This window comes from Schistocerca gregaria, chromosome 6 (genome assembly GCF_023897955.1).
Source record: "Schistocerca gregaria isolate iqSchGreg1 chromosome 6, iqSchGreg1.2, whole genome shotgun sequence".
NCBI classification, from domain to species: domain Eukaryota; kingdom Metazoa; phylum Arthropoda; class Insecta; order Orthoptera; family Acrididae; genus Schistocerca; species Schistocerca gregaria.
The window spans coordinates 144,844,901-144,870,155 of NC_064925.1; the positions used below are offsets into that span (position 1 = coordinate 144,844,901).

Here is a 25,255-nt window from a genome sequence, read left to right on the forward strand (position 1 = left end):
ACCAGAGTGCAGTAGTGTTGTCGATACTTCGTGTTGTTTCCAGTAATGGCAGGGTAAATAAGGGTGTGAAATGGGTCAGATAGTAAGCCATGGTTCGTGAAAGAGGTGTAGGTGGAGTGCACTCGTGTTAGACAGCGGTATCACCAAGTGACATTGTAAGGGATTCACTACGAGACTCCATTTGGCTGGCTGGTGGAGTCGTGAAGTTTGTGGAGCATTATGATATGACAGTGGCCTAATACTGGACAGAATGGTAATGTGACAGCAGACACACTCGTCATCGAGAATGCGGTTGTACACGAGTGACCACCGGAGCGGGGTTCGCTGAATTGGTAACCAAGCACTTCACATCATTACCTGCCATCCCGCGCCATTGGTCGGAGACAAACTGCAACCGACAAGGGAATTACATTCGCAAGTGTAGGCTCCCTTCACCACCACAATATAGACGGCTCCGACCACAAAGCTTGGACTGTGGCTAAATGGCGTTGGGCCTTGGTGCGCCTTTTCTGCCGCACCAGCTCTTTGTCACGACTATCGATTACGCAGCTGTACTACGATATTTGCCCCTGTTGTGATTTGGCGGTGGGTATCTGCGGTCGGAGAGTTGGGCGTCAGACTCGCTACGAGGCGCTAGGACGTGCTTTAGGGGCCGAAGGAGTAAAACACGCTGGCTCGCCCAGCAGCGGCGCGGCAAGTCTTCCTTGCAGGACGGTCGCGAGTTTGTGGTGCAGCTGCCTGATGTCAACTCCGAGCACTGCTCGTCGCCTTGCTTTGGTGCCTGTTCTCTCGGAGAGAAGCATACCTCGAGACAATCTCCAATAACGCTCTCCATCGAAGGTGTAAGTGGTTTTGGTGCCTTCGTTTCGTGGAACCACTGGGGTTGTAGCGACTGCCACTTGTTGGTTGGGTGCCCTAATGTGTGTGTTGTTGAAATAAGAGCAGCCGGCAAGGTGTGTGATCGCATGGAGACCAGCAGTCACTACTAACTTTAAGGAAATCAGCGCCCCCAAAAAATGTAGTAACTATAACATATTGAAGATATTAGGTCATATTCTACTTGTAATTTTCTGCATACCAAGCTTACACAATTGACAGTTACACTGCAGACCTATGCAACGAAATTAAAGTGCTCAAAACTTAGTTTTGTTGTGAAGTTGTGCACTTGAACAACGTAATATTATCTTGAAATTATTTCCATTTAATCTTTGTACACATTGTCGGCCTTAACCATATGTGCAAGTATTGTTTCATAAACTATGAGAGTTTAATACTCTGATACTATTTTACAGCATTGGATTTGTGTACAAGTCTTGGTTTAAATGTTCTACAGCATTGATATTGCTGAAAAATTTAAGTCGTTCCTATTGAAAGCACTTAATGTTTTTTTTAAACTTTTATTGTTGTTCGTTGATCTCTTAGCATATATCAATAGATGTTTGCTTGGTGTTTGTGTTTGTGTTTGTGTTCCACTTTTCCGTGAGTTGGAGAGTGTGCGAGCGGCGCCACGTTCCGCTTCGGTGCACAGAAGCTGTGACGTGCCGTCTAATGGGAAGTGACTCCCAGTTGGGCTCCGTTGTTTAGGTGTTGTTTTAAACGGCTTGTCTGCTGCTTCCGGCATTTTAAGTTAAGTCACCTTTTCCCAGAGAAGCCTGGCGTCACTGGCCATTTGATAAACATTTAACATCTCTCATGTATTTTAAAAAAAATTAAATTAGCTTGCCAGTGAATAACACTCATGCTCATAAATTAAGTATAATGGTGATACTTGATGAAACAAAGCTCTGGCGGGCGGTTTGCGGGTTTAAATCACCTCAGGGTATGACCATGTGGTGCATTTGACCTGCGGTCGTCGCACGATGGCGCTGGCAGTAGTCTACATACGCAGATGTGTGTTGGTGCATGTCAGGGTACAGTGCAGGAAGTAAGTTTGCAGACGTTTTCAGGCGTGCTAATAGTGACTGTGTGTTGAAAATGGCTCAAAGAACTTACGTTGATGACGTTATAAGGGGGGGGGGGGACAATCTTGTAAGATTCAGGTGATGGCTGATAGTAATTGAAGGAACTCCGGTGGCGAAACTTTATAACACCAACTTCCTGTGTCCTTATGTCTAACAGTACTATGGTGAATTTTGTAACCGGTAATACTCGCCCATTCCTTGCCCATCTTTGTATGAATTGTCTGTATAATGTAGGCACTACTATAACCAGCAAGGTCAGCGAAACGGTCTCCAACAAAGTATGTAGGACATCAAGGACCAGTTGCCCGCATCTCGTGGTCGTGCGGTAGCGTTCTCGCTTTCCACGCCCGGGTTCCTGGGTTCGATTCCCGGTGAGGTCAGGGATTTTCTCTGCCTCGTGATGGCTGGGTGTTGTGTGCTGTCCTTAGGTTAGTTAGGTTTAAGTAGTTCTAAGTTCTAGGGGACTGATGAGCATAGATGTTAAGTACCATAGTGCTCAGAGCTATTTGAACCATTTTTTTCAAGGAACTGTTACAATTGTTGTGGGTCAAGCAGCCTCTGGAGAGAATGGCACAGCCTAATGACACTGTTCCCAACTAGATCAGAGTTTAAATCCAGGTCAGAGGGTGTGCAACCTCATATTGATGAGTGGGCTCTTACACACAAATCTAAATTTGACTCTACTTTATAATCACTTAAATATCATTAAATACTTTATCAGTATGTCAGATTTAAATTTTGTCAGTCCTCCCTTTCTCGGTGCTTCACTTTTTTTAGCAATATATGTCATACACCTTAAAATTGGAAACCAACTTATATCGTCTGCACCTGGATGCATATGATGTAAAGTGATTTTTCTAACTAACTAACTGACCCATGGTCCTATTTACGTTACGTTTCGTAGCTACTGATAAACTTTTAGAATTAGACCACTAAATAAGAGAAACACGATTTCTGAAATTACATAAATTTTGCTTTATCTGAGCTCAAGTAGTAAAACCTTATTCTATTCATATTGAAACAATAAAAATTTATGTTCAAACTATCGATCAAACATCATTCTGTTCATATTTCTAATTCATTTTGACATTGTAATTATATGTGAAGTTATTGCCATTGTTTCTATTTTCGTAATTAATTTGAAACGTGGTTAAAAAGAAATCGCAAACTATCTGGAAGTAAAACTGATATGCTGTATGATCACTGAGCACTGAGCTCACACTGTAATTTTTATCTTTCTTTTTTCCTAGAGTAGGTCATGGCGCGTTCACAGAGACCTCAAGTCTGGTCTGCACTTTTGTTTAATTTGTAACAAGACACAATGTGTTCAAAACAAAAAGCCTACCAATGCTCATTTTGAAGTACTTCCTTTTTTAAAATTAAAACTTTACCTGCAATACGCAGGGAATGTACATCAGTGAACACTGAGCAACAATCACCAACTTTCTCCTCCGAATGCAAAAATATTTTGTTAACGCCGACCTAAATCGTGAGAAACGATCACTTTAACGGGAAATCAGAGCTCACACGGAAAGATATAGGTGTTGGTTTTTTCCGCGCACTGTACGAGATCGGAATAATAGAGAAGTATTGTGAAGTTGGTTCGATGAACACTCTGCACTTAAATGTGATTTGCAGAATATCCATGTAGATGTAGATGTAGATAACGACGGAATACAATGAACGAAAATAGTTAGTATTGGAAAAATCGTCGAATTAACCTTTTTATAAAAATTCGTTTTAAAATGGACCTGTGCTCGAAATCCACTGCCATTGAGACAGCAAATTACGCAAACATACCTAAAGTACCTGTCTGCAGTGTTTATATTATTGAAACCAAGTACTGTAGTTTTGAGTGCATGGGTTTGAATTTGGGGTCTGCAGCTAAGATAGAAATAAATATAAATATGTAGTGACATTATACCTATCTTCCAGGAGGAAAATAAACAAGACTGTGGACACTCGTAAAACTTGACTCCAAAAAGAACAAAGATACTGGACAATAAGAATTACTCGCTCTGTCGGTTGAGGCAGGAGATGGACGTGAGGAAGTCAAGAAAAAAGGTTTTATTTTTTTATTTTCTTCTGTTTGTAAATGAGGAACGGTTATTGAAAATGAAACGTTTATATTACATTATTCCTGGGTCAAGCAGTCAAACCAGTATTTAAAGATTTTTGACAGCTGAGAAACAAGCAATGCTTTAAAAACTTTTCATCAATCACAAAATGAACATTTCGAAACTATAAGGTCGAAATTTTCGAAATAAGGAATGCCTTTAAAACATTTGTACATCACGAAATAAATGTTTCCAAACTAGTAGACAATCACTGACAAAATGTAATGAATTGCTTCAAGAACCAATTGGTAAAACTATAAAACAAAGTGATAAGGAGTGGAACATGTGTGAGATTCTAAACGTGTAGAGATTCCTGATATTAGTAAAGTCAATCTGATGTTAAAGACTTTCAATCTGCTGGTCTTATTGCAGAGATCGATAGAATTCTCGAACGACTGGTTGTAGAGCTAATTGGTGCAATATGTACTGAAAATGTAGCATTTGAAGGTCTTAATGGAGAGAGACATAATTTTTTTGCAACATTATATGCAGCGAGTAAATCTGCAACTAATCCCTCTAATGTAGTGGAAAAACATTAATGTTTTTATTGAAACAGAGATTATGGAAAGTAGAAGTAGACGTTCCTGGTGTTAAGAGAAATTGTTTCCCTGCTGTAAAAGATGAATCATTACCCAGGGCAAATGAAATTTTTTACATCAGTAGCTGAAAACCATGTACGAGAAGTACTTCCAGAAATTTTCAAGAGTCTGTGTTTTCCCAAAACGTACCGCAATTCTGTAGTTAATTACGGCTTAGGTGGTTCGATGTACCAAAATTAATTTTGTAGTCAGTTTACAAACAGACGCATGCATGTTTCTGCCAGTGCTGTGGGATGGAAATTTTTCTTTGCTCATTGCGTTGAAATTATGGCCCACTGTCTTCCAAAGAAAGTTGAGATTATTCCCATATTTTAAAAGCAGACACATCATTGGCTGTTAGCACATAAAAGTGCAGCACATTTCACTATATTTATACTCCTGTAACCACAGAAGCAGATACCTTTGTAAGTAATAGTGTAGATTGTTAATCAGAAATTATAAAATAATAACAGAGATACAGATAATTTGCAAAGACTGTCTACTTCTCTTGTCACTTATTGAGAGGAAAAGGGATATAGTTATTTGTGAAAGGGCAGCTATGTCTGTAACATGAAAGTTGTGTAGCTTCTGTGTGACAGAAAATTTTAACTAAGGTAAGTTTGTGGTAACTTGTGAGAAAATAATTGGTAGCTCTGAAGGAGAGTAATACATAAAAGATGCTATTCATGAGACAACAAGGTATTTTCTTGATTTACTTAACTTGTAATGTGGACTTCGAATTTTTTACAGTATGGATAATGTTAGGATTTACATTACACAAAACACTTCATAATTTTACTGACGAGTGTCTGAAAAATTTGTTGCCATATCTTGTTTCAGTTGATTAGTGACTTTGTAATTTTCAGATATGTAATGGTTTTCTGTCTTATTTGGCTATACTCCATAATTTTCAAATTAATTTATCTGGTAGCTTGAATGCATTTGGAATAATTCATAAATCGTGATCATTATGGGAAATATAATGTACAGACAGAGAGCTAGTTTGTTTTCTACTGGCATTCTATAATAACAAAAATAATGATAAATCCAAGAACATGAAAGTTATGAAAAATAATATGAACATGACAGTTATTAAAGGTAATGTTCAAAGCAGAGATCTGAATGCAGGTTTCAGTCATAAGTAACATATACTTCCAATCATTTCACATATGATATGAATTATGTGTCAGTCATTGCCGAAAAAAAGCTTAATGAAATATTGGCTGATTAACATAATATAAATGTAGTGAAAAAGAAACTAGTATTGTATGCTATTGTCCTTATATGTGCATTGTAGGTTATGTCAAGAGCAGACTCAATAGTTGCTGGAATTGTTTTTGTAGTAAGGCGATGAACAGCTGAATGTTCTTATAGTACTGTCATCACGTTTCTGCTTTTGACGAAGCTTCATGTGACTTATAAAGGAATAAGAACATATGATGAGAGAAGATGATTCATGGCAAATGTGTTGGTCCTTTTTGGATGTGTTATCGAGAGTTCATGTCTGTTTTGTACTGTACTAGATGTGACACATTTTATTGTGAATGACTGGAGTTCGTGGCATGTGTTATGGTGAGGCCACGTGTGTTCTGTACTGTGATGGGTGTGGCATGTTTTATTGTGAATGACTCGTCTGGCTATCAAAATTGTTTGGTTTGTGAAAAGAAGAAGAAAGACCGAAAATTCTTTGTTGTATATAAAACGTCCACAAATGGTCATTTTAAGCACATATTTATCAAATAAAACTTAGCTTTCGTATGCAGAAAATTTGTATCAGTGGACACTGACCAGCAAATAAGATGTCGAAATACAATGGATGATGAGAATAACTTAAGTAATTAGAAAAATCATCTTATTGTTTCTTTTAAATAATTCGTTTTAAATTCAAATTCTGCTCACAACACGCTGCCAGTGAGACACATAATCACGCAGACATATCCAAAAGGTCTTACCTGTGAAGTTTGTAGTATTGAAATCAATTATTGTAACTCTGAGTGCAGGGATTATATTACAGATCTTTCGTTTTAATTTCATTTTAGTTTCATGCATTCTACTTCGTGTTGCTATTGTCACTAACGTATATTCTGATGTGTTATGGACAAGTGTTTACGACACTTACCTCTCGATGCTCATAGCAGTGAGTGTGAGCACGGAGCAGACGAAGGAGACGCTCTGCATGTAGTGCACCATCTTGCACAGGAAGGCACCCATCGTCCACGTGTACGAGAACAGCTTCGCCACCTGTGCACATTACGACACTCGTTACAAGAAAGTTCAGCTGAAACTGCATACACTTAGCAAAATGTAACTAGCGTTGGAGAAAATATTTTGACACCTGTCAGTGTTGCAAATTTGTTACTCAATGCGATAATGAACTTGAAAATATGAGCTGGTCTAGATGTGGAGCCAGGAGCTTCTAGTTATAACTGGTGATGGCGTAAACCAATGACTCCGCCAGAGTGGCCCACGGCATCTCCTCAAATTTTCAAGGTCACTGACATTTCTCTCCAACTGTCAACGAACAACTCAACCACAGATTCTCTCAAAGGCTACACGTATGAAAGGTACTGGAGGGCTGGATTTTATAGAGGAGACGAGCTTTAACTAAAACAAGGCATGTTAAAATCGTGAAAGCATAATTTTTGCAGTATAGTTTTGAGCACAATTTGATGTTTTCTATTGTGTAATGTTTGTTTCAATTGTAAATTAGGCAAATGGTAGGTTTCCTCTTTTTTTATGCAATTGGATTATTTTTAAACATTTACATAAGTCACTGTGAAATACACTACTGGCCATTAAAATTTCTACACCAAGAATTAATGCAGATGGCAAACGGGTATTCATTGGACAAATTTATTATACTAGCACTGACATGTGATTACATTTTCACCCAATTTGGGTGCATAGATTATGAGAAATCAGTACCCAGAACAACCACCTCTGGCCTTGATACGCCTGGACAGCGAGTGAAACAGAGCTTGGATGGCGTGTACAGGTACAGCTGCCCATGCAGCTTCAACACGATACCCCAGTTCATCAAGAGTTGTGACTGGCGTATTGTGACGAGGCAGTTGCTCGGCCACCGCTGACCAGACGTTGTCAATTGGTGAGAGATCTAGAGAATGTGCTGGCTAGGGCAGCCGTCGAACATTTTCCGTACCCAGAAAGGCCCGTACAGGACCTGCAACATGCGGTCGTGTATTATCCTACAGAAATGTAGGGTTTCGCGGAATCGAATGAAAGGTAGAGCCACTGGTCGTAATACATCTGAAATGTAACGTCCACTGTTCAAAATGCCGTCAATGCGAACAAGAGGTGACCGAGACGTGTAACCAATGGCACCCCATACCATCACGCCAGGTGATACGCCACAATGGCGATGACGAATACGCGCTTCAAATGTGCGTTCACCGCGATGTCACCAAACACGGATGCGACCATCATGATGCTGTAAACAGAACCTGGATTCATGCGAAAAAATGACGTTTTACCATTCGTGCACCCATGTTCGTCGTTGAGTACACCATCGCAGGTGCTCCTGTCTGTGATGCAGCGTCAAGGGTAACCGCAGCCATGGTCTCAGAAGTGATAGTCCATGCTGCTGCAAACGTTGTCGAATTGTTCGTGCAGATGATTGTTGTCTGGCAAACGTCTCCGTCTTGACTCAGGGATCGAGACGTGGCTGCACGATTCGTTACAGCCATGTGGATAAGATACCTGTCATCTCCAGTGCTGTTGGGATCCAGCACGGTGTTCCGTATTACCCTCCTCAACCCACCGATTTTGCTAACAGTCATTGGATCTCGACCAACGCGAGCAGCAGCGTAGAAATACGATAAACCGCAATCGCGATAGGTTACAATCCGACCTTTATCAAAGTCGTAAACGTGATGGTACGCATTTCTTCTCCTTACACGCGGCATCTCAACAACGTTCGCCAGGCAACGCCAGTCAACTGTTGTTTGTGTATGAGAAATCTGTTGGACACTTTCCTCATGTCAGCACGTTGTAGGTGTCGCCACCGGCGCCGACCTTGTGTGAATGCTCTGAAAAGCTAATCATTTGCAGATCACAGCATATTCCTCCTGTCGGTTAAATATCGCTTTTGTAGCACCTCATCTTCGTGGTATAGTAATTTTGATGACCAGCAATGTAATTCTTAATTTATTAATAGTTTTGAGTATTTATCTTTTTTGATGAAAAATAATTTCTTTCATCCGTTTACTGTTGACGTCGCTACTTCACAAATACAAATTCTTTCAGAAATTTGTACATAAAGAAACACAGAAAGATACTGTACATATTTTATATTTTGGTCATAATTTTCTTCAAGTGCAACTGTGTTTTTTGCTTGTCAGATATTACCTAACACACGAACTCATTAATTAAGACAATCTTACATGGATCCAGTGCACATTTTGGGCTTACTATTTTTAACATTTACATCCTCTATTCATTAAGAAGCTTATGTGCACTAAAGGAGAACAATTCACTGGCAGTTTGACAGAGACTGAAGTATGATTCACTGAACCATATCTCTTCACGCATTTGGCCAACATACGCATTTAAAAATTTCGTTGATGGCAGTAGATAATAGTTTCAGTAGCATGAAATTTCCTTTCCTCACTCTGCTTCACTAAATGAAATTTCGCCTTTTTGTGATGAAGTCGTAGGGAAGATGTGGCACTGACATATATGTATCTCAATTTCCTGACGTACGTTCACTCATTGACCCATTTCCCAAGGTTTGGTAGTGCATTTCAAGTCATAAACCCGAGAAACATTTTTAGTTCATAATTATTGCTTCAAGGTTTGAATCTGTATGATTACTACAGTATAAACGTAGTGTGGCAAAAAACTTACCTCAGTAGAAAGTAATGTCAGAGAACTCAGCTTCAAAGTTCCCTCGTAATACTTGAAGTCGATTTCAAATGGCACTGCGCAGAGAAACATAGAGACTGAATTTTATGGTATTTTCAGTTACTATTCACTAGATGCTCACCAGTGGGCCCCTAGCTAACACTGTATTTCTGCAGCGAGTACAGCTAATATCATCAGTTGTGGGAGACGAACAGCCAACAGTGCGTGGATGGCGATTATGGCAGCCCACATAAGGACGCTAGGGATGATGATGATGATGATGATGATGATGATGATGAGGATGACGATGATGAGTGCGTGTTTAAAGGAACTAAACTACTGAGTCATCAGTCTCTCCTTATCATAAGAGAAACGCGTAAGAAGGTTAACTGCTCCAACCATACAGGGTGTTACAAAAAGATACGGCCAAACTATTAGGAAACATTCCTCACACACAAATAAAGAAAAGAAGTTATGTGGACATGTCACCGGTAACGCTTAATTTCCATGTTAGTGCTCCTTTCAGTTTCGTCAGTATGAACTGAACTTCCTCGATTCACCGCCAGTTGGCCTAGTTGGAGGAAGGTAATGTTGACTTCGGTTCTTCTGTTGACATGCGACTCATCGTTCTACAGTACTAGCATCAAGCACATCAGTACGTATCATCAACAGGTTAGTGTTCATCACGAACGTGGTTTTGCAGTCAGTGCAATGTTTACAAATTCGGTGTTGGCAGATACCCATTTGATGTATGGATTAGCACGGGGCAATAGCCGTGGCGCAGTACGTTTGTATCGAGACAGATTTCCAGAACGAAGGTGTCCCGACAGGAAGACGTTCGAAGCAATTGGTCGGCACCTTAGGGAGCACGGAACATTCCAGCCTATGACTCGCTACTGGGGAAGACCTAGAACGACGAGGACACCAGCAATGGACGAGGCAATTCTTCGTGCAGTTGACGATAACCCTAATGTCGGCGTCAGAGAAGTTGCTGCTGTACAAGGTAACGTTGACCACGTCACTGTATGGAGAGTGCTACGGGAGAACCAGTTGTTTCCGTACCATGTACAGCGTGTTCAGGCACTATCAGCAGCTGATTGGTCTCTACGGGTACACTTCTGCGAATGGTTCATCCAACAATGTGTCAATCCTCCTTTCAGTGCAAATGTTCTCTTTACGGATGAGGCTTCAATCCAAAGTGATCAAATTGCAAATTTTCACAATCAACATGTGTGGACTGACGAGAATCCGCACGCAATTGTGCACTCATGTCATCAACACAGATTTTCTGTGATCGTATGGGCAGGCATTGTTGTTGATGTCTTGATTGGGTCCTATGTTCTTCCACCTACGCTCAATGGAGTTATCATGATTTCATACGGGATACTTTACCTGTGCTGCTAGAACATGTGCCTTTACAAGTACGACACAACATGTGATTCATGCACGATGGAGCTCCTGCACATTTCAGTCGAAGTGTTCGTACGCTTCTCAACAACAGATTTGGTGAACGATGTATTGGTAGAGACGGACCAATTCCATGGCCTCCACGCTCTCCTGACCTCAACCCTCTTGACTTTCATTTATGGGGGCATTTGAAAGCTCTAGACTACGCAAACCCGGTACCAGATGAAGAGACTGTTCGCGCTCGTATTGTGGACGGCTGTGATACAATACCCCATTCTCCAATGCTGCATCAGCACATCAGGGATTCCATGCGGCGGATGCATGTATCCTCGCAAACGGAAGACATTTTGAACATTTCCTGTAGCAAAGCGTTTGAAGGCACGCTGGTACGTTCTGTTGCTGTGTGTTTCCATTCCATGATTAATGTGATTTGAAGAGAAGTAATAAAATGAGCTCTAACATGGAAAGTAAGCGTTTCCGGACACATGTCCACATAACATATTTTCTTTCTTTGTGTATGAGGAATGTTTCCTGAAAGTTTGGCCTTACCTTTTTGTAACACCCTATATAAGCAAGTCAAAGAGTTTAGAAGGGCGTGAGAGTAGTCGTATCACGATAGGTAACGGAAAACAGCGATAACCCAGACAACATGTTGCCGATGACGGTCTGAAGGTGCAATGAAGTGAGGGGAAGAAAATAACCTGCGGTCGCATTGGGTGTACCCTACGCGTCACAGGTGTAGGCTCCCCCCCCCCCCTCCGATCCTCCTCCCGCCTTTCACGTCCTCCCCCTCCCCCCCCCCCAAACCACCCCTGGAAGTGGCGGAGTATTATAGTTTAATGTGAAACCTGCTCTCCGTCAGGAAATCCAACACTTTGTTCGTGGCTGTCTCGTCATCCACAATCATCTCCGGTAACGAGGTACGCAAGCTGAGAGCATGCCACAGATCGCCAACAGGGCGCACCCGCGCTGTTGTCAATAGACTACCGCAGCTGCAGTGAGGAGGATCCTCCCGAGACAGAAGGAATTCGTGGGTGAGTGTCGTGTGGTCGCTGCGCAGTCGACACAGAACAATGGCTACTTTCTGAGAGGTCTGGAAAGATGTATGCCACATCTTAGTGGACTCTTTAATCGCTCTAGTTTTGGGTCGTAGCTGCATACCACTCCAATTCCCAGAGCCTCAAAAATATTTCGTCAAAGTTGCTGTCGGAAGTCTGTATCCCGACGTCAAGTTCCTCTCCTTTAGCCGCGTCTTCAGTTAGATGGTCGGCAAGTTCATTTCCTGGAATGCCTATGTGATTCAGTGTCCAGATGAAGGCCACTGTTTCTCCAGAGCTGTTGAGGTCAACCATTGGGTCCTGGATGTGGGCAGCCAAAAGATTTTTAGGGATAGCATAGGGTTATCGATTAGGCACTAAGGAACTACAACACCCTCTGTATCTACTGGGTATTATAGATAATATGTAATATAACGATCCTGTTTCCTTCAATTTTCTTTTAATATTTTTGCAATACGTAACCCCTAACCTTAATGTCAGTAGACAAGTCTTCGTTTGCGAAAAAGAAACAGAAATCTTTGTATGGAACTGTGCGGTTCACAGTTCCAGCTGCTTGATGTCTGCCTCTGTTGCCTAAAAACACATAGGAAGCTTCACGGGAGGCTGCAAGGAGGGGAGAGTCGTGCCCATGGTCACCACTGGTGAAGAATGAATGTGATAAAGTTCAGAGTTAGATCATTACTCTGCTTCCAGCAATTCTACTCGATTTATTACTTTCGATTCTTTCGTTTTACAGAAGCCTTTAACCACAGCGTTGTATACACAAGAAATAAGTTCTGTGACTAACCTCTCTACCGCAACCCACGTTGTCACAGCCGTCTGTCCATGATAGAATTACAGTTAAGGAAAAAGTTCGTTCAACACACGATATTCTAATATCTTTGTCCGGCGTAAGCTACGACGAGAATACAGGGTGTTCCCAAAAACACTGGCAAACCTTTGGGACAGGTTTCTTCCACAAAAGAAAAGAAAAAAAAATCTGGAAAACAGGGGCTTTGAAGACCATACCTTAGGAGATCTCTTAGGAGCACTTGTTCATCTCTGATACTAAGAAACACGTTTATTCTACTGCAAGCTCTTTGCTTTTCGTATTTTTGTTGGAAAAAGTATGGACCCAAAAATAAAGAAAAATATTTCTAATAAACATAAGCTCTAAAATGCGTACCTTAAGAGCTATGAGAGCGGGTTCGGTAAAAGAGATGTGTTTCGCACATTATTGTTTACTAGACTTTTTTTCTTGTTTTTGTCAATACTTCCTCTTTCCAAAATATGGAACGCAAAGACCTTGCAGTAGAAGAATCAAAATTGAACAAGTGCTCATACCTCGTAAGATATGCATTTTTACCAGATATTTTTACTTGTTTCTGTATAAGGAAGTTGTCCTTAACGTTTGTCGACATTTGTTTGGGACACTCTCTATATTCGCAGATTTAATTGTGTATGCTGATATAACATCGCATCTTCTTAATAATCTTCCAGATATGACATGCGAGTGTTTACATTTCTATGAATGCAATTCCTGTGACAACAGTGTGATAAGTCAAACAATATAATGAGTACACACTTCCCTAAAAATTTCTACATTAAAGTCTTTGATTTCGAACCAAGAATGAGAAGCTTCCCTCTGGAAGCAATAAATGAACTGTAATACGACAATCTGGTGGTGTTCCTCTGACTCAGTAGACGTATATTGAGTATATGACCGAAGCTAATTCGATGTATTTTTTAAACAAGGAAAACTTGTAAAATTTCGAATTCCAAAATTTTGATGATTTGATAAGGTCGTGACAATTTAGATACGAACGATAATGATGGCTGCGTCTGAAGAATATAGAATACACCCTTGCTTAATGTGAAAAGATAACTACTAGTTTTTATATCAGGTGGTACAGAGTATATGAGTCCCGAAATTAGCAATCCCATAGCCTCCCCACAGTTATAACTTTTCTGAGAGAGTTTTTATTCGCCGCAAAAGTGTTTTCCTTCTTTGACGTTTTCCTAGTACGGTTAATGCTTACCAGATTCCAATCTAAAATCGTGTCTTGCTGGCACAGCTTCCGAGCGGTCTATTACGAGCATTTCAAATTAATTCTCCTTAGGCGAATTTAGCAGAGAGGTGTCGGGCAGCAGAAGGCTAAATTCGGAGAGCCACTTTGTAAGTGCACTGCTACACAAGTAATAAAAATTATGTATATAGTTAGGAGATTTGCTTTGATATTGCAATTAAATTCCAGATAACAGAACATCAAACGGATTAAATGTGTTTCGTGTGATTCATTAAAATGCCAGTGGAACAGTTGGCTAAAAAAGAACCGTGAAATTTGGTCCAAAATAGTAGACAACATTTTCTCTTATGGAAACTTTGAAACCTGCTTACGTGGACAAGTCGATGAAAAGGATTCAGTGAAGCCAGGCGTATTCAGACAATTAGTAAATTTTGCAAGTAAGACTGACATTTGAAGAACCACTTAGGAGCAGGTACCGTCTTCAAAGGACTTTCTAAGATTATTTAGAATGAGGAAGTTGCCTGCCTGATTAAATATGCCGTGGGGAGAAAAGGACGGAAATTAGAAAAGCTTGCTTTGTAGCTACGTGGGTGATGACAAAACACTGTTTCCGAAAGTAATTAAAATGCCACTTGTTCTACGGTACGTATTGGATAGAGAATAGTTGAGTGTTGTCGGGTATTCCTTACTCCAGAATATGAAACTGCAGACAGCATATTTTAGAATAATCGGAAATAATACTTTAAGGAAACGGAGAAAAATTGACAGCTCAGTAAGTGATATCGCAAACGTGACAAAAGTAAAAAAAGGACAGTTTAGAGCAAAAATTAAAGCTGGTTACAGTGACGTACGTATCATTCACTCTTATGCATGTCAAGTAAATGTAATAATAATAAAAAGAGAAAGTTTTACATGAAAACCATATTTTTTTCTAACATTCTGACATTTGCCACATTCTTCTCAAGATCAACACCTGTGTCCATTCTCAAGAAGCATACGGATATCAGCATTCCACTGCTATCCTCTACAAGATGGAACTTTGACATACGGACCATAAACACACTTTATGGAAATTGTAACTTTTAAGAAATTGCCCAAGTGAAATTCCGTCAATATCAAAGGCAGATAATGCTATTGCACAAGACACGGAAATTTTAAAATACGCGCATACAGAAAATTTCAACATTTAATTAGAGCTTTTTCACTACGGTTTGCTTCCTGTTTGAAATAATTTTCAGTCAAATGCGGTCTCAAGGAACTACTGTGTTTAAAGTTAGTAACAATATACCAAAATTTAAAACGTCAGTTATAGAATTAAAAGACTCAGAAAACTACGGAATTCCTTCAACGACACTACCGGCGGAAGCTAAGAAAGTGTGTGTGCGTTCGTGTGTGTGTGGTGTGTGTTTGCGTGCGTGCGTGTGTGTGTGTGTGTGTGTGTGTGTGTGTGTGTGTGTGTGTGTGTGTGTGTGTGTATGTTGATATAATGGACAGATAGTTCTCCTCTGAACACGTAGCGCTGCCAAACTGTTCATCAGAAAATGCTTCACTAGTTTTAAGGATGAACATCTGGAGAAGAGAGGGTACTTATCACTGAAGCGTAAGCCGTGACCGACAGAAAAAAGCTTGAGACTAAAATTATAGGCAGCTATTGTAGGTCTTTTGTTAATGAGTATGGCAAATTAATTGAGTTGCTGAAAGTTATATCGGAAAATAGCTGAGATGATGTTCTTCGTGACGTTACAAAATCGATAAAAATCCTCTTGACAGTTCTCATGACTACATCAAGAGAACAAAGCTGCTTTTCAACAATAAAAAAATTGAAAAAAAAATTTCTAAGAAGCACTATGAATTTGCCCAGACTAAAAGCGCTTTCATTGCTTCCAATGTGCAATGATATTCGGACATAAAGGTTTTCTCGCAAACGAAAACAAGTCTAATGGATTTCATTTTTGAATGAATAGATAAGGTTTAAATTTTACAGTTGAGGTTAAAGTAATTAACAATATTTTATTTTGTTCTTTTTAGGATTTTATCAAATTTATCAATAAATTTTCTTTTTATACATGTTTGTTTGCCAGCCGAAGTAGCCGAGCGGTTCTAGGCGCTACAGTCTGGAACCGCGTGACCGATGAGGTCGCAGGTTCGAATTCTGCCTCCGGTATGGACGTGTGTGATGTCCTTGGGCTAGTTAGGTTTAAGTAGTTCTAAGTTCTAGGGGACTGATGACCTTAGAATTAAGTCCCATAGTGCTCAGAGCCATTTGAACCATGTTTGTTTCCTTTCACACAATATTAAAACAAAGACTAACATTTTCCTGCAGACGCTACCCTCTAATTTTAGGTACGAGCTGCCACTGATCGCCCTTAGCGCAGGCGGATAGTCCTCTGCAACCAGGGAACCGACGGACAACAGAAAGGCAGAAGCAACCACAACCCCGTCAACAGCATCCAAGGAACCAGTACTATATCCCTACAGAACGGGAAGCCATGGAGTATGCTGACCTAGTAGCTCCATACTTAGCAATCATCTTTTACCGCTCGCTCGACGAATGATTCATACTTGAAGAATGGAAAGTTGCACTGGTCACACAAATAATCAAGAAAGGAAATAGAAGTCATCCGCTAAGTGACAGACCAATACCGCCGACGTCGATTTGAGGTAGGATTTTCGAACATACACTGTATTTGAACGTGATGAACTACTTGGAAGAAAATAGTATATTGACACATAGTCAGCGCCGATTTAGAAAATATCGATCTTGTGAAACTAAAATGGCTCTTTATTCATAGGAAGTAATGAGTACTATCGACAGAAGATCTCATATTGATCAGATTTCCCGAACGTTTCTATCAGCGTTCCTCACAAGCGACTTCTGATCTGCGTATGGAGTTTTGTCTCAGTTGTGCGACTGAATTTGTTATTTCCTGTCAGAAAAATCACATCTCGTATTAATGGGAAGTTATAGTTAAACGTGATACCTAGTGTTCTCCAGGGCAGTGTTATAAGCCCTCTAATCTATATAAACGATTAACGAGACAATCCGATCAGCCCTCTAAAATTGTTTGCAGATGTTGCTATCATTTACGTCAAGTAAACTCATTAAAAGATGATCTGAATCAATTTCATAATGATTTACACAAGGCATCTGTTAGGTGCGAAAACTGGCAGTTGACTCTAAGTAATGAAATCTGAGGTGATCAGCATGAACACTAAAAGGAACACGTGTAATTTCGATTAGACGAAAAATCACACAAATTTTAAACGGTGTCATTTTAACTAATAGCTTTTTGGATGCGGCCCGTCGCAATCTCCCCTCTCTCGTCAACCTCTTCATCTCATTGTAGCAGTTGCATCCTAGGTACTCAATTATTCGTTCAAAGTATTCCAATTTCTACCGTCCGATTAGGTTTATTGACTCTACAGCACTCTCTGCTTCCATGGAAGTAGCTGCATGATGCCGTAACACACATCCTAATATCCTGTCCCCCCCTTTTAATTAGTGTTTCCAATATGTTCCTTCCTACATCGTTGCTGCGCAGATCCATCTCATCCCTTACCATAAAGGTTCACCTAATTTTCAACCTTCATCTGTAGCACCACATCTCAAACGGTTCGAGTCTCTTCTTTTCTATTTTTCCCACACACCATGATTCATTGCCATACAATGCTGTACTCCGAACATACATTCTTAGAATTTTTTTCCTCAGGTTATGGTGGCTATTTGTTCCTAATTTTCTTAGCCATAAATACACTATTAGCAACTACTAAACATTTAAATGTCCTCCTTGCTTCTCCTTTCATGTGTTATTTTCGTTCCAAGGTACCAGAATTCTTTCACTTAGTCGTCATAAAATTTTATGTTAATACTTTTATTAATTTTTAATCTTCATTAGACTGCTCACCCCATTCAACGCTTCCTCTAACTCTTCTTTACATTTACCGGGGATAGCAGTGTCATCAGCGAATCGTATCATTGATCTCCTTTTTCTACTTTGAATTCTAATCCCACTCCTGAACCTTCGTTTTATTTCCATTGTGGCTTCGTTGAAGCGAAAGACTAAATTCCTGTCTTACACGTTTTTAAATCCGAACACTTCTTGGTCTTCCATTCTTATTGTTTCCCCTTGATTCTTATAGGAATTTAATATTACCCATCTTCCTCTGTAGCTTACTCCTAGTTTTCTCACATTTCTAAAATCTTGCATCATTGTACCAGGTCGAAAAATCCTGTGATCGATTTTCTTTTTCTCCTTCTTCTTCTTCTTCTTCTTCTTCTTAAGTCTTCATTCCATTATCAATCACAATGTCAGGACTGGCTCTATGACGCCCTTACCTTTTCTAAATCCAAACTGATCGTCATCTGACACATCCTTAATTTTGTTTTCCGTTCTTCTGTGTATTGCTCTTGCCAGCAGTTTGTAAGAACTAGCTGTTAAACCTTAGCTTTAAATTACACCAGAGGTTATTGTGACATTTATGTGTGTTGAGTACGTCGTGCTGACGATCATTTCTTTTCCGATTTCTTCGCATCTTTCCTGCAGCAGTATCGCCTTGGCTACCCTAGCCTTTGCATTCGTTTCTTTCCAAAGGAATATATATTGTTGTATGTGTTTCCCCGGACATTTTGGTGCTCCCTTCTTTCATTGACTAATTGAATTATTTCAATTGTTACCGAAGGTTCCTGCGCACTTACATTCCTGGTACCTATATCTATCCAGTATCAAGGATTGCCCTTTTTTGAGATGTCCGCTCTTCCTTTCTAAAATGTCTACTCTGTTGTTCCTCCCGCTGGTTCCACATCCTTAGCGAACTTCAAACGTGTATCGTCATTCCTCAGTACATCGATATCCCACTTCCTCCAATGGTGATTCTTTCGGACGAGTCTTTTAAACTCAGTTCTTCATCATTACTAGAGTATGGTCGGCGTATACATCTGCAGATGGGTATTCCTTACAATCCAATATCCTATTTCGAAATCTCTGTCTGACCATGACGGCACCCAGCTGTAGCTTTCCCCTGTCTCCGGGTCTTTGCAAAGCATACCTCGTCCTCTTGTAATTATTGAAGACAGTTATTATCATTCGAAATTTGTTGCAGAACTAAGTCAGTGTTTCTTATTTCTCATTCGCATTGCCAAGCCCATATTCTCCTGAAACCTCTTCTTCTATTCAGTCCTCTCTGACCGCGTTCCAGTCTGCCATAACTGTTAGACCTTCATCTACCAGTACGTACTGGTTTACCTGTTCAATGTTTTTATATAGTTTCTGCATCTCTCCTTCTGCTCCTTGCGACTTTGGCATGTATGCCTAAATTATCGATGTCCGTGTTAATTTTCTGTTTAATCGGATGAGAATAACCATATCAGTGAACTGTTCAGAGTACCTCAATCTCTGCCCCCCTTTTTCGGCTTCTGCGCGATTTGTGATCCTCACCAGATAGGATTGATGGATGACGTCGACAAAGTTCAATGAAGGTTAGCTCTTTTTGTATGAGCCTATGGCGAATTACGGGCGAGAGTGTGAAGAATATGAAACGGGAGTTGAGATGGCAAACATTAAAACAAAGGAGAGTATCGTTGTGGCGAGATGTTTTCGCGAAATTCCAATCATCAGCTTTCTCCTCCAAATGTGCCACTTTGTTGGCGGCCACTTACAGAGGGAGAAATGAGCACCGTAAAATAAATAAAAGACATCAGATCTCGAGCGCACAGATTTATGTGTTTCTTTTATCCGCGCGCTGTTCGAAGGTGGAATGGCTGAGATATAGTCTGCAAGTGGTTCTGTGAACCACCTGCCACATACTTAAATGTGAAGTGAAGAGCAGTGATGTAGATGTGGATGCAGTGTTGATGAGAGCATTTTGGGACGTGGCAAACAGTCACTGATGTTGCGGTAATATTAGTTGACATTGGCAGATTTGGTAGCAAGTGCAAGTTTTATTAACAGTGCAAATATTTTCAGTGGTGGGAAGTAGTACTGTGTCGGATGTAATAGTGTATAGTGTAAGGGGAAGTCAAATGAAAATGCAACAAATGGATAAAAGCAAAGTAATCGCCACCGCCATTCCACTATGAGACACGACAGTCAGTGCTTTCGTGGGAAAGTGTTTTCGGTTGCCTACGGAATCCAGGCGTGTAGTTTTCGTCCGGAGCGGCCATGAATGTCTCTCATTAGGGCTTCAAAAATTTGGAAAGCGCATGGGGAGAGATCGGGACAGTATGAAGGATGCGTAACGGCTTCCCAACGAAACTTCATCAACGTAGTCGAAGCAACTTTGGCCATATGTGGGCCCGCTCTTAGGGCCGTAGATGTGCTTGGGACAAAGGGATGAACGCCTGGGTACAATCATCGTTTCGTAGCAACTAGAAACATTTTACATGAAGACACTGACCGTCTTGTCTCACAGTGGGATAGGTGAATTAACAGTTATGTCGATTTTGGAAATAATAAAAAAAATGGTTCAAATGGCTATGAACACTATGGGACTTCACTGCTGTGGTCATCATTCCCTAGAACTTAGAACTACTTAAACCTAACTAACCTAAGGACATCACACACACCCATGCCCGAGGCAGGATTCGAAACTGCGATCGTAGCGGTCGTGCGGTTCCAGACTGTAGCGCCTAGAACCGCTCGGCCACCGTGGCCGGCGAATAAACAATTTACTGACATTTTTCCATCTGTCTCGTTTTCATTTGACTAGCTGCCGATGTATAGGGATAATATTGATGTTAACAGAAATAATTCGTTACCAGTGGATACATTCGATGTTTAAAGACAGGTAACAATAAATAAAAAAATTAACAGTATTTCTGCTGGAGTCCGCAGCTCGTGGTCTTGCGGTAACGTTCTCGCTTCCCGCTCACAGGGTCCCGGGTTCGATTACCGGCGGGGTCGAGGATTTTCCCTGCCTCGAGGTGACTGGGTGATGTTGTGTCGTCTTCATCATCATCACTCATCCCCATCACGGTCGGAGGAAGGCAATGGCAAACAACCTCCAGTAGGACCTTGCCTAGTCGGCGGTGCGGGTCTCCCTCTGTGAATTGAACCCAAGTTTCTACAGGAGAGTCAGCCACGCAGACCATCCAGCTATTGAGCGGACATTGATATTGGCAATAGAAGAAAAAAGTGAACTGTGGTGAAGCCAAACCCCAGCCTAATACACTCCTGGAAATGGAAAAAAGAACACATTGACACCGGTGTGTCAGACCCACCATACTTGCTCCGGACACTGCGAGAGGGCTGTACAAGCAATGATCACACGCACGGCACAGCGGACACACCAGGAACCGCGGTGTTGGCCGTCGAATGGCGCTAGCTGCGCAGCATTTGTGCACCGCCGCCGTCAGTATCAGCCAGTTTGCCGTGGCATACGGAGCTCCATCGCAGTCTTTAACACTGGTAGCATGCCGCGACAGCGTGGACGTGAACCGTATGTGCAGTTGACGGACTTTGAGCGAGGGCGTATAGTGGGCATGCGGGAGGCCGGGTGGACGTACCGCCGAATTGCTCAACACGTGGGGCGTGAGGTCTCCACAGTACATCGATGTTGTCGCCAGTGGTCGGCGGAAGGTGCACCGCAGCGACGCACGGATGCACGCCAGGACCGTAGGATCCTAAGCAGTGCCGTAGGGGACCGCACCGCCACTTCCCAGCAAATTAGGGACACTGTTGCTCCTGGGGTATCGGCGAGGACCATTCGCAACCGTCTCCATGAAGCTGGGCTACGGTCCCGCACACCGTTAGGCCGTCTTCCGCTCACGCCCCAACATCGTGCAGCCCGCCTCCAGTGGTGTCGCGACAGGCGTGAATGGAGGGACGAATGGAGACGTGTCGTCTTCAGCGATGAGAGTCGCTTCTTCCTTGGTGCCAATGATGGTCGTATGCGTGTTTGGGGCCGTGTAGGTGAGCGCCACAATCAGGACTGCATACGACCGAGGCACACAGGGCCAACACCCGGCATCATGGTGTGGGTAGCGATGTCCTACACTGGCCGTACACCTCTGGTGATCGTCGAGGGGACACTGAATAGTGCACGGTACATCTAAACCGACATCGTTCTACCATTCCTAGACCGGCAAGGGAACTTGCTGTTGCAACAGGACAATGCACGTCCGCATGTATCCCGTGCCACTCAACGTGCTCTAGAAGGTGTAAGTCAACTACCCTGGCCAGCAAGATCTCCGGATCTGTCCCCCATTGAGCATGTTTGGGACTGGAAGAAGCGTCGTCTCACGAGGTCTGCACGTCCAGCACGAACGCTGGTCCAACTGAGGCGCCAGGTGGAAATGGCATGGCACGCCGTTCCACAGGACTACATCCAGCATCTCTACGATCGTCTCCATTAGAGAATAGCAGCCTGCATTGCTGCGAAGGGTGGAGATACACTGTACTAGTGCCGACATTGTGCATGCTCTGTTGCCTGTGTCTATGTGCTGGTGGTTCAGTCAGTGTGATCATGTGATGTATCTGACCCCAGGAATGTGTCAATAAAGTTTCCCCTTCCTCGGACAATGAATTCACAGTGTTCTTATTTCAATTTCCAGGAGTGTAGTCGTTGAAAACAGGAATGGTTCCGGGAAAGCAACAAACGATGCCGGATGTTAACAACATGGAAGCGTTTATTTCAAAAGTTAACATGGCCATCACCTTTCAGTAAAACTCCTCAAGTGTAACGTGCCTAGGCGTTGAACGCTCTGAATTATACGGCGATAATAAAATAAAGACATGAGAGGAGCAGCCGTCAGCTGCTACATCAACAATTTTCAAGAGCGCTTAAATATTTCTCGCGTAGATTTCACCTTGTCTTTTTAAGAAATGAAGATTCTTACAGGCCAACATATCGCTTCCTGGTGTTCTAAATGTTTTATTCCTTTTGATAAGGATCCTTTTATAAGATCTGCGGTCATCTTAGCAGTGAATGGAATGACACTACTCTTGGTCAGAAGTAGAATTTTTATTAGTATCTCATCATGACAAGTTGGGAATAGCCACATCATCATCAGATATGTGGTGTAAACATGGAATGTAAGAGAAGGAATGAAATTGAAAGTACATATTCGAACAACGCAGGAATGATTGTTCATCTTAACTGCGTTGTTTTGAGTATGATAAATGTCATTTTTTGTCTTACATTCTATGTTTACCCGACAGATCTGATGTTAGCGGTATCCCGAAACGGGTAATGAATGAGGCTAAAAGAGGTGCATTGCCCCTTAAAAGTGATTCGGAATGGCAGAGCATACCGTTTAGCCACATAACGTAGATTTTGCTCACAACTGCCCTGTCAGTGTTATTTTCCCTTATCAAGAACGGAGGACTGGGGTTGAATTTCATACAGATCACCACATACAAGATTCGTCGGCGCATCAGAAAGCATTAGGGCCTGACGCAAAGACCGTCTGTCTGGCTGCATAAAAAAAAAAAACCGCGATCAAACAAAAACTACTCATTGGATTTACAATTAATTTTATCATCTTAAGTGAAGCATCTTCAGAAGGGACCTTACAATGCTGGCATTTCCCTGATATCTCTATAAATGGGGTTAACACTTTTCATTGAAAGTCGGACTGAAAGCACTACAATTTGTTATAACTCAAAATACACTTGTACAAACGAAGTATAATTATTGAGTGTACATATCTTGTAACTTCTGGACGTTAATACAAGGCTCGGGGACTGGGCCGTAGGGGGATATGGCCTAAATTCAGCAGAGTCACCCACAATACTAGCGTTCGAAATGGACAAGGAAACTTGGTAGCTGATCATTCAGAACAGAATTTACTCTAATAATTAGTGAAAAGTAAGAGACGAGATCCAATAGCTAATACGTAAATATATTGAAAAGGCAAACTATGAACTACTTGTGGATGCACGTTATTAAAGCGGCCTCCCGTCCGTAAACTAATAAAATTCATGAAAGTCATTCTGCAACAGCTTGATTTCCGAATATGAATAACAAGGAACGCGGGCTATGCTACTTCTGATTCAATTTAGATATCGTGTACAGAATTACTCGCCACGTGTTCACACGTGGACGATAAAGAAGGGAAAACCTAACACACAAAGGCCGCTATGAAATGTTCACCAATATAACGGGGTATTGAAGAAGGAAAGACATTTGCTGAAGGCGAAGTAGTTACGAGGGTGGTTGAATCATACCGGACGTGGCGACTGAGAGTCCCACGTATGCTTTACATACTACAACCAAGCCCTGACGCCAAATCCAAAAACAAAACAGCAAAATGAGGACGAAATAAAAGCAGTGAGGTGCAAATCCTCCCGAAATAAAAGATCACCCAACACTTTAACATATATTCGTGACTCAATCCACTTCTGAACCTAGCAAGAGCACACATGCTTACCAGCTTGGTTCAAATGGCTCTGAGCACTATGGGACTCAACATCTTAGGTCATAAGTCCCCTAGAACTTAGAACTACTTAAACCTAACTAACCTAAGGACATCACACACACCCATGCCCGAGGCAGGATTCGAACCTGCGACCGTAGCAGCCCCGAGGTTCCGGACTGCGGCGCCAGAACCGCACGGCCACCGCAGCCGGCTTTACCAGTATGCAACCGTCTTCTTCTGGAGCTGGCCACCGACTCCTCACGACTGCTAACAGCCTACCGGCCGTTGCACCAGAGCAGACAGGCCTTGTGGGGATAACTAGCTGCTGTTCAAGCAGACATTCCTGACTTGGCGGAATGACTCGTGATTGAATAGAATTTATCCAGGGAGTCGTCAGGGAGGCCTTTTTACATAGCCAATTGTGCAGGAGGAACTTAGTTTTAGATTCGTGCAATTACGTAGAAGAATAAGGAGGACTACTTTGGCTTCTCCATGTCGTTCAAACTACCGGCCAATGCTTCCATGCTGAAAGGTCAGCGCGGGAAAAGGAAAGCGAACATGGCTAGATGACGGCGAATGCTGAATATGGAAATAAAATAAAGGTACCCTGCTCCAGTCGTCTCTCCAGTTTCATTATGCTGCCATATTGAAAAAATCAGCAGAATGCTATTGCTGTATTAGTAATGATAGTACTATGACTAAAATAGCGTAAATTGTAACAAAGCGAAAGAAGTGCAAGGTAGATGCACATCTTTCAGGGTGATAATAAAAATTGTTAGGTTGCCGCAGAAGTTCGTAGCGTTTCTCCATAAGCACAACATGTACATATAACAGCGACTTTAGTCATCGATACTACATTCTCCTTCACTGTTTACGATAGTTTGCCAACGCTGTGGTAACCTTTCGATTCTACG

General features: G+C 41.7%; 1 protein-coding gene across 1 annotated transcript in view; it reads right to left on the reverse strand.

Moving 5' to 3' along the window:
* Positions 1-25,255, reverse strand: part of LOC126278471 (G-protein coupled receptor 54-like) — a 1,326,787-nt gene that overhangs the window by 331,986 nt on the left and 969,546 nt on the right. Inside the window, exon 2 of the mRNA XM_049978614.1 lies at positions 6,776-6,897. Coding sequence (XP_049834571.1) covers positions 6,776-6,897 — 122 coding nt within the window. The remainder of the gene's footprint in view (positions 1-6,775; positions 6,898-25,255) is intronic.